The 15794-nt window shown below is 36.0% G+C and overlaps 1 protein-coding gene across 6 annotated transcripts in view; it reads left to right on the plus strand.

Annotated features, from left to right (window-relative positions):
- Positions 1-15794, plus strand: part of MYO6 (myosin VI) — a gene marked incomplete at its 3' end in the record, with an annotated part of 80179 nt that overhangs the window by 44430 nt on the left and 19955 nt on the right. For all 6 annotated transcript variants that reach the window (XM_081998314.1, XM_081998315.1, XM_081998316.1 and 3 more), the window contains 10 exons: positions 614-741; positions 2314-2409; positions 4454-4627; positions 8217-8255; positions 9777-9870; positions 10936-11066; positions 11229-11306; positions 12219-12348; positions 14119-14209; positions 15496-15646. In XM_081998314.1, the coding sequence (XP_081854440.1) occupies positions 614-741; positions 2314-2409; positions 4454-4627; positions 8217-8255; positions 9777-9870; positions 10936-11066; positions 11229-11306; positions 12219-12348; positions 14119-14209; positions 15496-15646 (1112 nt within the window). The remainder of the gene's footprint in view (positions 1-613; positions 742-2313; positions 2410-4453; positions 4628-8216; positions 8256-9776; positions 9871-10935; positions 11067-11228; positions 11307-12218; positions 12349-14118; positions 14210-15495; positions 15647-15794) is intronic.

The raw sequence follows: 15794 nt of genomic DNA on the forward strand, positions 1-15794 counted from the left end.
TTTCAAGAGCATGAATTTCTATGTCAGCTTTCAAGGGCTTTTGTATATGTATGTGAAAGGTCAAGGCGATACACTTGTAAAAAGTTGTAAAACCACTGCTGTATGCTCAAGTCTGATCTGCTTTTCTTAAAACAAACGCATTTCATTTTTCTCCCTGAATCCTGTTGTGAATGGACGTATGAGTGTTTTCATGCATTTAGTTTCGGCATGTGGTGGAACATGGATGAAAAGCTTAAACCCCCCCTCCAACAATATAAGTAATTAGTCATAAAGACCTATGGTTGTACCACAGAAATATTTAGGCACCTTTTGGGAATTAGGTGACTAAATTCCCCTTGAGACACAGAGTAAAAATAGAACAATCCGTGCCTGATCTTTTTTCCCCCAGGTTCCTTGTGTTAGAGATAGAATTTTGTATATATAGGATATCGATTAAGTAAAGAATTCAGATATGTAAAATTAATTTGCAATGACTTTTTGTATGTTGTGTTAACAGCTTTCCCTATATACAGTTACACAGAATCAGATCAGTAGCATTTTAAACTTGTAATGTTTGGTTCTGATATGAGGTTATATATTCAATTTTTGTAAACACATTTTGTTTTATTAATAGATTTGATTGAAGCAAAATTAATAGGTGTACTGGATATTTTGGATGAAGAAAATCGTCTTCCCCAACCAAGTGACCAGCATTTTACTTCAGTTGTGCACCAAAAACACAAGGACCATTTCAGACTCTCTGTAGGTTTATTTTTGCTGTCTGTCTTGTTTTAATAAAACAGTTCTTGGAAGAGTTGATAGTAACACTTCAATTTAATGAAAGCCTTTCTTAAGAAATCTCATACCACACCAGTCTGCACAATCCCCATATTCTTTTGTTAAGGACAAGTTTGGTTATTAGGTTTGTTGAAAAGTTCACTGAAGGCTTAAGTCTTCTAGCAATTCTAATATCCTGCTGAAACTAAAGCCATATTCTTCACTTACATTTGAAGTTTGTTAACATGTAATGCATGAAAAGGAAATAAACCCACATTTTAATTTAGAGTCTTTCATATCAGATGGGCTATTTTGTTGATCCTTTCAAAAATTGCTTGCTTTGGAGAATATCTGACTCACATAGAGTGTATAGCTAGAACTTCAGAGATTAAAATAGGGAACACACAAGGAAAACCTTTTTGTTGTTGTTAATTCTTTAACATACAGCACTCTGTGGAAGATTAATGCAAATTACTGCAACTTATGTACATGACCTAAACACTGGAACAGGTGCCCCATCCCTGGAAACAATCAAGGTCAGGTTGGACAGGGCTCTGAGCAACCTAAACTAGTTGAAGATGTCCTTGCTCACTGCAGGGGTGTTGGACTAGATGACCTTTAAAGGTCCCTTTCAACCCAAACTATTCAATGGTTCTCTGATTTCTGTTGAAATTTAAAAAAAAAAAAAAAAAAAGAAAAAAAAAAAAAGAAAAAAAAAAAAAAGAAGAAAAGTTAGTACCCCAATGAAAAAAATGCAACCCAAATATAATTGTCATCCATTTACTTTTTGTTACGTTTCCACTTACCTTGCTTAACTGGATTGCTGTGTAATGAAATACTTTTGTTGGTATGTGTACGATCAACTAGGTGATTGCCTTTTAAAATACACCATCTGAAAATGTATTTTAAGCTTCTATCTAATGCTATTCACAGAGTCATTAAGGTTGGAAAAGACCTTCAAGATCATCAAGTCCAACCATCAACCTAACACCACCATGCCCACTAAACCATATCCTGAAGTGCCACGTCTACACGTTTTTTTGAACACTTCCAGTGATGGTGACTCCACCACCTCCCTGGGCAGCCTGTTCCAATGCTTGACCACTCTCTTGGTGAAGAAATTTTTCCTAATATCCAATCTAAACCTCCCCTCGTGCAACTTGAGGCCATTTCCACTCATCTTATTGCTAGTTACTTGGGAGAATAGACGAACACCCACCTCACCACAATTCATATGACAAGGGTATTCATCATCTGTGGAATGAACAGTACAGAAATTGTTGATTAAAAACAAAAAGAAAATCGACTAGCCGATGTTAGCAATCCTGGTGGCTTTTATTTTGAATGTGAGGTATCTAAGGGTGTGAATGAGAATGAAAATAGGTTTTTGGAGTATCTGTGTGTGAATGGCAATGGTAGTGGTCATCATGATTGTATTGCAGAAGATGTCATTTTAACACCTAGTGCTCCTGGCATAATCATGATCATGTTTTAAGAATAAACTTTTCCTCACTTTCCAGTGTAATTGTTCTTTTTAATTCAATTTTTTAATTCCAGATTCCTAGAAAGTCTAAATTGGCTGTTCACAGAAATATCAGAGATGATGAAGGCTTTATTATCCGACATTTTGCAGGAGCAGTGTGCTATGAGACGGTAATTTTATTTACACAAAACTGATTTTGTAATGCTTTGTAGTACTTTTGTATTTTTCACTGTATATAGATTAAATAACAAAATTTCCTTTCATCAGAAGAGAAATTCAAAAGATGGTATGTCTTAGCTTTGAAACTAATTTTGTGAGTATGTGATGGAATTGACAGTTTCTTTTAACTTCTCAGATTACAGACTGTTTTGGTGACATAGATTTAGTGTAAGAGTTTGTTATAAATCTATAGCTAATAGTGTCAATATTAAATATATCGATTTATGATCTACTTCAACAGAAGTTTGCATCTTGGGGAGAAGAATATACTATGTGATATAAAAGTATTGTTAGACTAAAGGGTAACTTTTCAGGAGCATGCTTATCCTTGTATACAATCACTGTTTATGTTATTAAAAATCATATATTAGACTTTTTGTTTTCTTTTTCTACTGGCAATAGAATCATTCATGTAAGAATATGAAATACCTGGAATTGCTCTCCTCAAAATACATTCCAGACTCTTGTACTTTTTTGACTATTCATCATACAGAAAATGTTGAAACACCTGAAGCCAATATCTAAACCGTAATTTTTTTTTAAATAGGAGTTTAGGATAAACAAAAGATCCATAATGCTTCATTGTTCTGGTCTGTAACTCCAGTGCATAAGAGGGAAGCTACTTGTAAAGATTGGTTTTTTTGGTCATTTGAAAACGTGTACTTCAGGGGCTTGTTCTTTCTTACTTCAGAATACTCCAAGAATGATAATGATTGCTGTGTTGTTTTGAAGTAGGCACATTCTGTAGGTCATTTTACAAATAAGAAAATTTAAGTCTGTGTGTTACCTGATTTTTCTGAGGTGACTCACTGAGTCAATATCAAAGTAATAAATAAAATTGGAACACAGTTAAAGTGCTCTATGTTTAACTGTGTACCTCATCATGATAAATTAATAATACCTTAGAGAGACTTCAGGAACAGAGGAACAGATATGAGCACTTAAGCTCTGCTGTCAGAGCTAATCAGATATGAGGTAGCTTTGGTCCAGAAGCTATGCTAATGTGCTTGACTTAATTTATCCCCTCCCTTAGAGGGACTTACTTAGGTTGGGCCTCAAAACTTTTGGACTATAGCTGTCTTGTACCTCACCTGTTATTTGTTTATTTTTCTTACTGCACTTGTGGCAGTTCTCACAATCTTGATTTGTGATGAGGACGCTCCGCTGGCTGCATTCATATTCAGTATTGTGTTTTCATAGTCTAAAGAAATTTTGGAGGTCTGTGTTTGTGCTTTGATTCTCATAACCATTAAATCCTTTTATGTGATATCTGGCAAATTCATATTTTCTTCAAATTAGTCTTGGCCTCTTCTGTTCGTAAATATCAAAGTCACTATTAAAGCTGCACCAAAAGCTATTGAGAATTTTGTTAGTGTGAAACTGGGTACTAGCGTCTTGATTTCTGAATTTCAGTGTAATGTATTGTTCTTAACTTCGAAAGTTAGTGAGCCTTTTAAAATAAACCAGAGAGGTAAGGTTTGTAGGAAGACACAGTATCTTGTATTAAATCAGCTGTTCTTAAATAGTTACAGTACTACTAAAATAATTATTTGTCATTTAGTTTGTGTAGATGCAGCAATTAAAGTGTGCATGTTAATTCCCATTTCACAACGGATCTTAAGTGGTATTACAAGCAGTGAATAATTAAGCTTCTCGGAACTCCCAAGTGATGTTGTGCTGAGTGCTGGAAGTGGAAACAAGAAGGATAATCATTGACAAAAACACAGCTGATCTCTTAAAAAGCACTAAACCTTACCCTGGGTTTCATGTTTCCAACAACATCCTTCAAATTTAAGCATATCTTTTCTCTCTGTCATTAGTGTTTTGTGTATCCAGTTGAAAAGTCATTTGAAATAATGTCTGCATATTTACTCCACATATTCTTGCTGATTTTTTAGTTAAGTATATAATTTTGTTTTCTGTCTTTTTTTTTAAGACTTCAGTAACTGGGGCAGTGAAACAAATGTGCCATTATTTCGTGGGTTCTCTTTTCAGATGCAATTTGTGGAAAAAAACAATGATGCTTTGCACATGTCCCTTGAATCTCTTATATGTGAATCCAAGGACAAGTTTGTTCGACAGCTATTTGAATCTAACACTAACAACAACAAGGATCCCAAACAAAAAGCTGGGAAACTTAGTTTCATCAGTGTGGGAAACAAATTCAAGGTAACATAATATAGCAAAGAATCTTACCTTCTTGTAATGTATGCCACTTTTATGTTACCTGAAATAAGTAGAACCTAAGGTTGGGAGAACTAATGGCAACTTGAGACTCATACGAAGAAAATTTTGTTAAATAGATGTTTTTTCTGTTGAATTATACGAAACCAGTATGTTCACGCTATATGCTATGTGTTTCTGTTAGAAAGATGTTTCATAATAGTCCTTACAGCGATTATACAGTATTTTTTAAGTCAGAATTTTGCAAAGCCACATGGAAGTCTTTATTCAAAAGGTTTAAAGTCTTGAGATCTAAATTTTAATTCTGTGGGGTTTAAGGGGTTCTAAATGTGACAAAAGGTGTTCTTCCATCCTGTCTTAATTGTGTATTCTAGGAGATGTATCAATTGGCTATGGTTTGCCATTCTCAAAATTCAATACCTAACCTAACCACTGTTTTTCCTCTCTAAATTATAAAGATAGTCATGGCTTTCACAGAAAGATGTTCATTGTGCTGAATGTTTCCTTCCTGAATACCTGAATCTGATGCTTCTCCTCATTTTCTCCTTTCTTCTGCTTGTTGTAAAGCTGACCTTCAAACCTTGTCTTCTCCAAATGTTTTCTGCATCCTTTTCTCATTCAGCAGTTTTATTTTAGCTGGACTATTCTAGCTCAGCATGGCTAGAAAGAGAACTGTAGGGGAATTAAGGGATGAAAAGCAGGCACAACCATGGGCTGCAGGTAAATTTTTCAATCTTATGGATTTACTGTTGGTAGAGCTGCTGCAATTTCAGCAAGAGCTCTTCTCAACACATCTGGGCCAGATCCAATGAAGGATTTGTATGCCTTCAAGTCACGTGCTGCAACATTTTTGGTATGCTAGCTTACCTAGCTCGACTCCTTATGCAGTCCGTGGGGAAAGCAGGTGTCTTAGTCCAAAACCTTTCTTGTAGAGTGGGGCACTACCAGTAGCAGAATAGTGTTTCCGCATTTCTGCTCCATGTCAAGGTTAAGTGCTGAATCAGAACTCCAAGATAAATTCCTTCTTGCATAATTGTATCTTGTGGCCGTGTTTAGAACTGTTCTCTAAAAATGCAGGGGCTGAAGAATGGGAAGAATATGGCAGCAGCACTTGCTTTTTGTGTAGCAGCAGTATTCTGCTTCAGATCTATACTGTATTCAGTGTTTTATGTCTACTGTATTTCCCATAGTGCTAAGTTATTGGTCATTCTGACATAGGGGATTCTCCTGGAGATGGGTTGTTATGTAGCCAGAAATTAAATTTTGATGAGTCCAGGAAGAGTAGGCGACAGAGCCTGACTTGCAAGGTAGTGGTTTTGGTATTTAACTAGGAATTGGTCAGCCTGCTCTCTTGAGTTTTGCTCTGATGATTATTTCCTCCTCCTTTGTATTAAATGATGGTTGTGGAATTAAACTGCAGTAATTGGTTTAATAAAAAATGCATGATCAGAAGGCAGACTGAAAAAATGGAATTACGTACAGAAAAGCCATTTCCTGAGCAAGCCCTGCAACTGTGATTATGTTGTAGGTAAAGCTAGGATCCATTGTTTTTTATAACTGCATTTTCAAAATGAAGCCAACTATGAGATCTCTGAGATAATTTCCGCTTTATTCCATCTGGTTTCTCAGTTCCTCTTGGATTTAGCACCCCACATCCAGTAGATGTGGACATGTGAATGATACTATTGTCCAAGGAGGGCTGAAGTAAAAAGGGAGGCATTTTTTAAGTTAAGGAAGCAATTGAGTGGGGAAATTTTTGGATTGCCTTTGTGACTTTGGTGTTCACCTCTGCACCTAGAACATGACTGAAGTCCTCTTTGGATCTGGCCCATCAGTCTATAATTCTTTCAATGTTCTCAAGTTTCATGGCATTTTGAATGTATGTGTTACTTCCAGTAATTCATTTAGTGCTACCTTCCCAGACACAACATGTGCTGCTGATGAACACTAATAGCCTTGAAAATTTCACTTCAGATGACAACAAAATAAGTTTTATTATCTTAGCAGAAATTTCATCTCTTTAAGAATAAGAATCAGTCAGTATGTATGTCAGTCTTGAATTCTTCTATGTGAATTATTAGACGATGTCACGAGGACTTCTTTTTATGAAATCTTTCACACATCCCTTCCTTATAAGTAATTAAAATTAATTCACATAAACCAGTTGAGGAAATAATGATTAATTAGTTCATCAGATCTACTCAAGAATCTTTGGGATAACTTTACCTTAATACAGTAATGGTGGATTAAATCAACATGATTCGAAGGGTAGTAGTGGAACTTACCTGAGAATGGCTCTGGCTTATTGTCAAATCACAGAGTATAAGGAAGGGATATTTTTCCTCTAGTAGAAATGTATTTTATTGATGGAAATTAGGCTGTCCTCTCCAAAATTAAGCATTTCTAACTTAAAAATCATGAAGATTATATTCAAGTAGATATAAAGACTATGTGTGAGAACTGCGCAGGAGGTTATTAGTGTTTGTCATGCCTCTTGTGACACTCCTCTCTTTCTAACCATATCCATGGTAAGTCAAAAAAACCCCAAACCAATTTCATCTCCTGGAAGGATGACTTGCAGCTGTAGGTGATGCCGATGCAAATCTGGTTGCTTGGATTTAAGGTAATTGAAAGATCTGGTTAAAAAAAAATTTAGTCAAAAGTTAGATCCTTTCAGTTTTGGTTCCAGTACAGAAAATGAGAAATATGTTAGGACATACAGAATTTTGTCTTACTTCAGTCTATGTACTTAATGCTTGCTAGTAAACTAGAAAGGCTGGCACAGCCGTAATCTATATGGTAAAACAAACACATCTGTAAAGTAAAACTTTTTCTGATGAGGTTCTGTAATATTTTAAGTCCCTACCAATTGCATTCAATAGCAACTATAAATGGTTGCTGATAGCCTTAAGTCTCTGGTGATCCTGTAGACTTGACCCCAAATAATCATAGGACTGTGGTCCTTTCTCATCACAGTATGTTTAAATCCAGCCTCAGTAAATGTGATTTAAAAATTGTACTCTGTCATCAACAGAGAATTAAAAATTTGGCAGTCTGGAATTAAAAATAGATTATGCAATTCATTCACTGAAATGTTGACTTAGCTTCAAAACAACCAAGAAAACTCTGAGTGTATGTGTTTTCTGTGTTAATTATTTAACATACAAATATATACTTGTTATAGATTAAATTTGGGCATTCACAAATCTTCAGTGTATTTTTTTTTTTAATTCTGGCTGATTAGCCTCATTTTCTTCTTTATAATTTTATTACATAGCGATTATTTCCTTTCTTTTCCCAAGTGGGCTTGCACTTTATTTTGATAACTGTGTTGTAGTAAGTAACTAGTCCATACAGTATTGTTGTACAATTAAACACAAGCAATTTCCTCAGGACCATTCATGCACACTTGCATGATTTTGTTTGTTAAAATTTGTGAACGTTTGATGTATCAATTCTGCCTGACTTACTAACAATGAACGTGCATGCAGTAATGCTATTCCACTATTCTGTGTGTATATTTCTGTAGTTGTCAAAGTTGTAAGACTCTTGAAAGATCTGTTTTCTTTTACAGACTCAGTTAAATTTGCTTCTTGAGAAGCTTCACAGTACTGTAAGTATATATACAGATGCAGGTTCATAATTTTCTGACATAAGTCATAATCGATTATCTCAACAATAGGGCTCGCAATAAATGTGATAAATAATTGCTTTAGAGTTTGCAGTTATATGGCACTTTTGAAATGTCTTGCTGTGCAGGTGATGAAATCTGTCTGGGCTGCATTGTCCTTTTTTGTTACTTCCCTCCATTCGCTGGTTATCACTGATGACTAATCTGCAGATTTAGAGATGTTATTTAGATGTAAGGCAGAGTGTAATTTATTATTAATTTCTGTTTCCAGATTCATTTTAACAGCCGTTAAAAACAAAATGTTTTGTTTTGCTTTTGTGATAGGCTGTGAATGCACAGTAGGTCAAAGAATCTGATTCCCCTAATGAGTATTTGATAATTTAGCTGATGGAAATTGATACTTTGTGGAATTCTCCATGTAGTTCAACATACCCTTTTTTGTTTTGGTTTGGTTTGGTTTTTTTTGAACTTGTAGGAACACATTCTTGTTTCTCTTGACCACATGTTCTAACCAGTTCTGATATGAGGTTATGCTCTGTCAAAAAAAGAAGGGGGGGAAAAAACATGGGAAACAAATGGGACAGGTGCTGGAGTGTAGCTGACATTAAGATTTTACTGTACTCATGAGGATGGCGTGATAGTAAGATGATCTCTTTCACACAGAACACTCCAGAACTGAGACCCAGTCCACGGAAAAAATACGTGGCCAGGCTTGCTGTACTCCGAGTTTAGCTAACCCATGACTGATGTTGTATCGTTATTACAGAGCACCCTTGGCAGGTGCTCACTTACTCTCAGCTGTGAGATGGAAAAAGAGAGAAGATGCTGCAAACCAGTAGTAATATAATATTTTCTCAGTCCCAATTTTGTTTTAGTATATAAGGTAGGTTATCATTAGCAGCCACCTGTTACAGGAAAATCTGAATAATTGGATGGTGTGTTGCAAAAATATCATCCTTAATGTATGTGAAATGAAAGCAGTGGTTGAAATTGTAGAGATACCACACGTGTTGATAAGAGAGAAGCAGACTGGGTCAAGATGCAGGATGGAAGAGTGAAGCTGTGAGCCAAAAGAAACTGTAAAAAGTAAAAGTTAGAAGAAATGAAGGCCCAGTTCATCTGGCATGATTCCAATGTTAGGAGGCTGGTAGCGTGTTCACTAATGTGGACTCTTGAGGACTGGGGCATTTAGGTGATGTGATGGTAGAAGATAATGAAGGTAGTAGAATCCAGACTGCTAAATCATAATTAGATTGTACTGGTGTTAAGAACAGTTGAGTGAAAACTCAAAAGTTGAGAATCTAGTTAATAGCTTGAGCACTGAGATCAGTTCCATCAAGACTAAGGTTAGAGTGCAAAAACGGTATATGAGAGCAAAAGGACGTCAGCATTCTCTTTTAGAATACTATTCTTTTGTATCCCCCCCCCCCAATTCCTAAATGATTGTCATTTCAGAAGGTTTAAAAATGTGTAGATTCTGCTAACTTCTTGTTTTGGTAATAGGGGTCTAGCTTTATTCGCTGTATCAAACCTAATTTAAAGATGACAAATCACCATTTTGAAGGAGGACAGATCCTCTCTCAGCTTCAGTGTTCAGGTAATATATGCCTCTGATATCTTTCCTTCTGTTTATTACTTTGGGCATTACAGATTGACCTGAGTTTGAAATATGTGAGATGGAAGCAATATTTCTTTGCTTGAAATGTTGCTTTCTAGAAAGTAGCTTATTTATGCCTTATGAACAGTTATTTAGATCCTTAGTAACTTAGCTCTCGTTTTAGTCAATAGAACCCTGCAAATAATTCATCTGAATAGCCGTAGGGTCTCTTCTTCCCAAGAAGAGCTGATGTAAATTCCATCAGTTGTTTTTCCATTGATTATAATGAGAGTTCAGACTTAAGGTGCAGATGTAAGAAGCTATGTAGCCATGTATTTGTACATAAATTTAGATCTCCTGACCTGGAGGTGAATGCCATCACTTTGTGTTGCCTACAGTATTAATAGGGCTGCAGTTCAGTCCAGAACAACAATTGCAATATTTTACAGTAGTCTTACAAGCTCACTTTTCCATATGTGCTTACTTTAGCAACAGTAAATGAAGCTTAATTTAGTAAAACAAAGTTACAGTATGTAATGTTGAAAAAGCAAAATGTAATGCTATAAAATATTTTTTGAAAAAGACAGACTTAGTATAAACAAATCAAATTTCCGTTGAAAGCAAATATGCAAAGGGTTAAGTTTAAAGATGGCAACCGTAAGTTAAGGTCTATCTTAAAAACCTATATGCAAAATCTGTTGATAGGGTTATGTAAAGCAGCAGGCAGAAGCTGGCATGCCCTGTGCTGCTTGAAGTAATTTAAACCTTTTACTGATTTTCTTTCTGTACTTTACTGATGTCCTAGTTGCAGCCAAAATGTAGTAACACTATTTGGGACATGAAAATCACATCTTTGCAGCTTATAACTAGTACTGGAAGTACACTAAATGTTGTAGCACTGTGTATGTATTTGACGCTGCAGCTGTACCACAGCTCATTGTTCAACAGCTGAAACCAGGACAGTCTTTGAGGCTTGTGTCATGAACTGCTGGTTATCACAAAAATCACTCCTTCATTTGCATTTTACTGATACCAACTTTTGTGCATGTGTTTCTATGAATCTAGGAATGGTGTCTGTTCTGGATTTGATGCAAGGTGGTTTCCCTTCGCGAGCTTCGTTTCATGAACTGTATAATATGTACAAGAAATACTTGCCTGAAAAATTGGCTCGACTGGATCCTAGGCTCTTTTGCAAGGTAAGAAAGAAATTAATTCTTCTGTATCATCCAGGACAGAAGTAGTATTGTGGGGGTTTCTTTTTGTGGTTTTTGAACTTTGATTTTGGTTTGTTTGGTGTGGGTAGGTTTTTTTTTTTTCTTGGAGGCAGAATATAATCCTAAGTGTTTTCTGTGTTTCAGGCACTGTTTAAAGCCTTGGGACTGAATGAAAATGATTACAAATTTGGGCTAACCAAAGTGTTTTTTAGACCCGGCAAGGTAATGTTTCTCTTGCAGTTCATAAACGTGAATCTTAGAATAATTTCTGTTGGAACGAACCTCAACATTGTTCAACACATTGCTAAGTGTGGACAGCTTAAGTAAGGTTGCTGGGTTTTTTTTGTAAATACTGTTCATTTTCTATGAAAAAAAATCAATATTAGTACTGATATAATCGGCTTCATAGTCTTGTTGCTAATGCTGCTGTATTCCTAATGCAATGGTTGTATTCCCAGATGTTCTACCAGTCACTTAAGATGTATGTTGACTATTAAAAAGAGCAAGTCAGAGCAAAGGAAAAATATTTTCTAGTAAAATCTATAGCTGAAATCTTTTTCCATAATTCTGAGCACTGTGCTGCTGGTATGCAGAGAAAGGAGATGAAGTAGGGAGCTGTTGTAACTAGAAAGGAAAATTACTGTAGTCCCAGAAGAATGTTCTTATTGTCATAATTACCGAAAAGTTTAAGTGCAGGATTTTCAGAAAAGGCTGCCTTTAGTTGGACTCTTATACAAAGGTTAAAATTTGAGAAGTGCTTTCAGGGCTTTATTTATTCCCCAGATACAGAACTAGAGGTGTCTTGAAGTTGTAGAAGGCCAGAGTAAGTGTTCAGGATGTAGAGGAGCTTTTGGCAATAAATATTTTTAGTGATTAATAAATGGTTGGATTATTCAAAATGCTGTGTTGCACATCAATTAAACAAGCAAAAAATCAGAGTAGTCATTTCTGTTGTCTTTAAAGAATAGAGTGATGCCAGACATACCTGTTCACTTGAATTAACTGAAAGCTGATACAATGATGTCATACAGTCTACATTAAAAATATTTTACCTTTACTCAACATGCTTTTAAATTATAATGTCTAACACTCTCTGTTCTCCTATTGTAAAACTTTTTTTTTTTTTTTATTTAGTTTGCAGAGTTTGATCAGATAATGAAGTCTGATCCGGATCACTTAGCAGAGCTAGTTAAACGAGTGAATCGCTGGCTTATCTGCAGTCGTTGGAAAAAAGTTCAATGGTGTTCTCTCTCAGTGATTAAATGTACGTATTTTATGTTCTATGAAATGTTTGTTAAAAATAGAGCAAAGCAATTACTATCACCTTGAAATGTGGCTAAGGACATATATAGATGGTTACATACTAAAGTCTGAGTAATTGCTTTCAAGGTAGGTGAGGGGTTTTTTTAATGCTTTATGTTAGGTGCATACAGGGGGGCTTAAAGCAGAGGTTTTTAAAAGTGGGACATACGCCCACCACCAGTATCCTCTGTCCAGTCTGCTTGGGTGCTTACTGAGGCCTGGATAAACACTTGCACAGAAATAACTAGCTATCACAGGTCTTGTTGGGGAGAGACTTCCACGTCAGCAGGAAAGAACAGTAGTTCCACCCTCAGCTGACAACATGGAGTCATGGAGTTCTGGGAAGTGCCAGCACAGAGGTTGTTATCTCCAGACAGAAACTGTGTGTTTGAAAGCGCTGACATGAATTAGGGGGCAAACATCTCCACTGCAGCAATTCCTGCTGAACAGCAAATAAGTGCCTATCACTGTTGATAAGCAGTTGCTAAGTGCTTGTCCTGCCCAGTTTACGATGTAGAGCAGGAATGAGGCAGTGTGGAACAGAGAGTGATGCTTGTGGGGTGCTTCAGTAAAGGTGTCTGGGAGATGGGGAAAGGTCTGATGAAGGATGTCAGGGATTTATAATAACACAGAGGGTGGAAAGTATACATTAAGATGGGGAAGAAAAGCATGAAGGCCTCATGCCTTTATGGCTATGCATTTGGGTCAGCACAGTTGTGACATCTACATCCCATACTGATCAGGTGCTATTTGTTGCTGTTTATACTGGGGCAAATAGAATTTGTGGGTTCTTATTATATAGGTTTCAGACATCAGAAAGTGTAACACTAAAGTCATGTTTTTGACCTAGAAATTTATGCCATTTAGTCTATTTTTCAGAAGGATAAGATACAAAGTCTGTCACTGTGTCCAAAAAGTAGAAACTCAGGGAAATAATATGCTAGTTTCATATGCCTTACTTTCTTCTTAGTTTTTTTATTGGAAATTAGAAGCTAATTTTATCCCCAGAATAAAGCTGAAATAGATGCACAAAAGGTAGAGTGCATCTTTGTGATAATCTAAGTCCAGTAGTTAAGTATCATTGTGTTCATAAACCGTGTGCTCAGCTGATGACTAAAGGTGTCCTTAGGTGTCTATGCTTCCTCGAGCAAATAGGTAAAAACTGTATTTACTCTTGCACTTTCGAACTACTCGGCGCGCATGCTTGCGCCTGTGCCTTGATGTTATTCTAACGTGCCTCCTGGTCCCAATCATTTGAGTCTTTGAATGAAGACTGTATTAGAAGAACAGCTGGAGGCTTTGTTTTGTGGTTTTTTTTGTTTCAGTATTGCAGAGAAATGCTCAGCAAAGTTGCAGCCACTTTATTATCTCTAGCAGATGTTGTCTACTTGATGACCCTTCAGCTCAGGTCTTAGACTTCCAGCTGAGCATTTCCAGTGACTCTTCACTGAGGTTGCTGACTGAGGTCTGTGAATCTGGAGGGCGTGGTGGTGCACGCGTGCGAGTGTGCACACACTTAATTCTTCCTCGTTTGGGTGGGAGCCCTCTATGCCTGGCTCAATATTGTGAATTCTGTTGTCTGCTGTGTCTTAAGTGTTGTGGTTCTGGTATAGACCTAGCTCTCAAGCACATGTAGTCTGCATACAGTTTGGAGCCGTTAAGTGTGGGTAATATAGGAGTTGTGTTAAATTGTATAAACTATTGAGACTCAGTATCTTCTGTGTGTTTACAGTGAAAAATAAGATAAAATATCGAGCCAGTGCCTGCATTAAAATACAAAAGACTATTCGTATGTGGCTTTGCAAGAGAAAGCACAAACCACGGTAAGAGGATATTCCTTGGTTGAAGAAAATGGATTTTTAATAATATTTTCTTGTGAATGTAAAGAGGAGATTTACGATGCTTAACTAAATAAATCTGAAGTCATAGAATGATGCTAAGTATGACAGAAAGAGACTGAGAAGTGCCATGTTCCTCCTCTTTTTCCCAAGGATGAATAGACTAAATCTGAACCTTTTCCTAAGAGATATTTGTTTAGCTTTTTGTTCCAAAAATCCTTCAGTGATAGCCTGCTTATTAGAAATCCTTAGTTAAGTCTCTCTAGATGAAATGTAAGCTCATTCATTTTTGTCCTTTACTCATTCACACCTTCCTTTATAGGCCCCCTTTCTTTTTTTATCTTAAAAATAATTGTGTTCTGTATGTCTTGTCTCTTCTTGAAATTAAATAATTCCATTAGCTTTAATCTGACTGCATGGAATACTGGTGGAAAAACCATCAGCTCTGCTGACACCTTTTTTGTTCTTTGATAGAGATTTAACAATATGTTCTTTAATAGTGGGGTTCTTATAAAATGTTTTCTTTTACATCCTTGTATTTTTTTTTTATAAATATGTACTTTAAATATATATAAAAATATAGATAAAATACCCTGTTTCATTTTTTACCTTGACATTTCTGACCATGTCCCTGTATTTTTAAGCTGTTCTGTACATATCTTTAATGATTTGATTTCTACTGTTTGTGTGGTGTTTTTCTGAATCCTGGTTCAGTGATTTCTTCTTAGGAAGACTGTCTCTGCAGAGTTGTATCTTGTATGTGTGGCCTTCAGAATTGGTTCCTTAAAAAGCTCCAAGTTTTCCTGGGCTCTTCTTTTCCCTGGACTTTTTTTTCCCCCCCCCCCTCTATGAGGTCTAATGACTGTGTTCTGTTCTGTGTAGTTAATTTTTATCTGATTCAGTCCTGATACTGCTCTTGGAGTAAGTGGCACAACTCAACCTTTATTGACTCCAGTCAAAATCCTCCAGTGGATACTAATGATTTGTTATTTAAAAAAACAAAACCCACATTAATTCTCAAAATAAAAATACATTTTTCCATTTTGAGTCACTGTCTGCTAATCAGTTTTAATTATTGTTTGCAAAAGGCTCCATTGTTTAGTTACTTCATGTGATAGTGTTTAAATTTCAAAAGAAGAGAGTGAGTTTTATCAGAAGGCATAACTTGCCTTCCATATCTACCTCTTTAATGTGAGTGATTAGTGGTAGCTTTAAAAATATCACCTTGTAAAAACATCTCAAGATCCAAACAAACTGTCTTACCTTCACAGCATTGATGGTCTGATAAAAGTGCGCACGCTGAAGAAGAGACTTGATAGATTTAATGAAGTAGTAAGTGCTCTGAAGGAGGGGAAGGCGGAGACAAGCAAGCAGGTGAAGGAGCTGGAGTATTCTATTGATGCTTTGATGACCAAAATTAAGGTATGATAATAATCAGAGAAATGGTTTCGTACTAGTGGAATCTTTTAAAAAAAATAATCTAAAGTAGAAGGCAAATGTATTTTTCTTAATAGAAAAGACATTTTAATATAGAGGTCTTAATTTTCAGAGGCACTGGGTAAATCCTGTT

The sequence above is a fragment of the Phaethon aethereus genome, assembly GCF_964289735.1.
Source record: "Phaethon aethereus genome assembly, chromosome: 3".
In the NCBI taxonomy this organism is placed as follows: Eukaryota; Metazoa; Chordata; class Aves; order Phaethontiformes; family Phaethontidae; genus Phaethon; species Phaethon aethereus.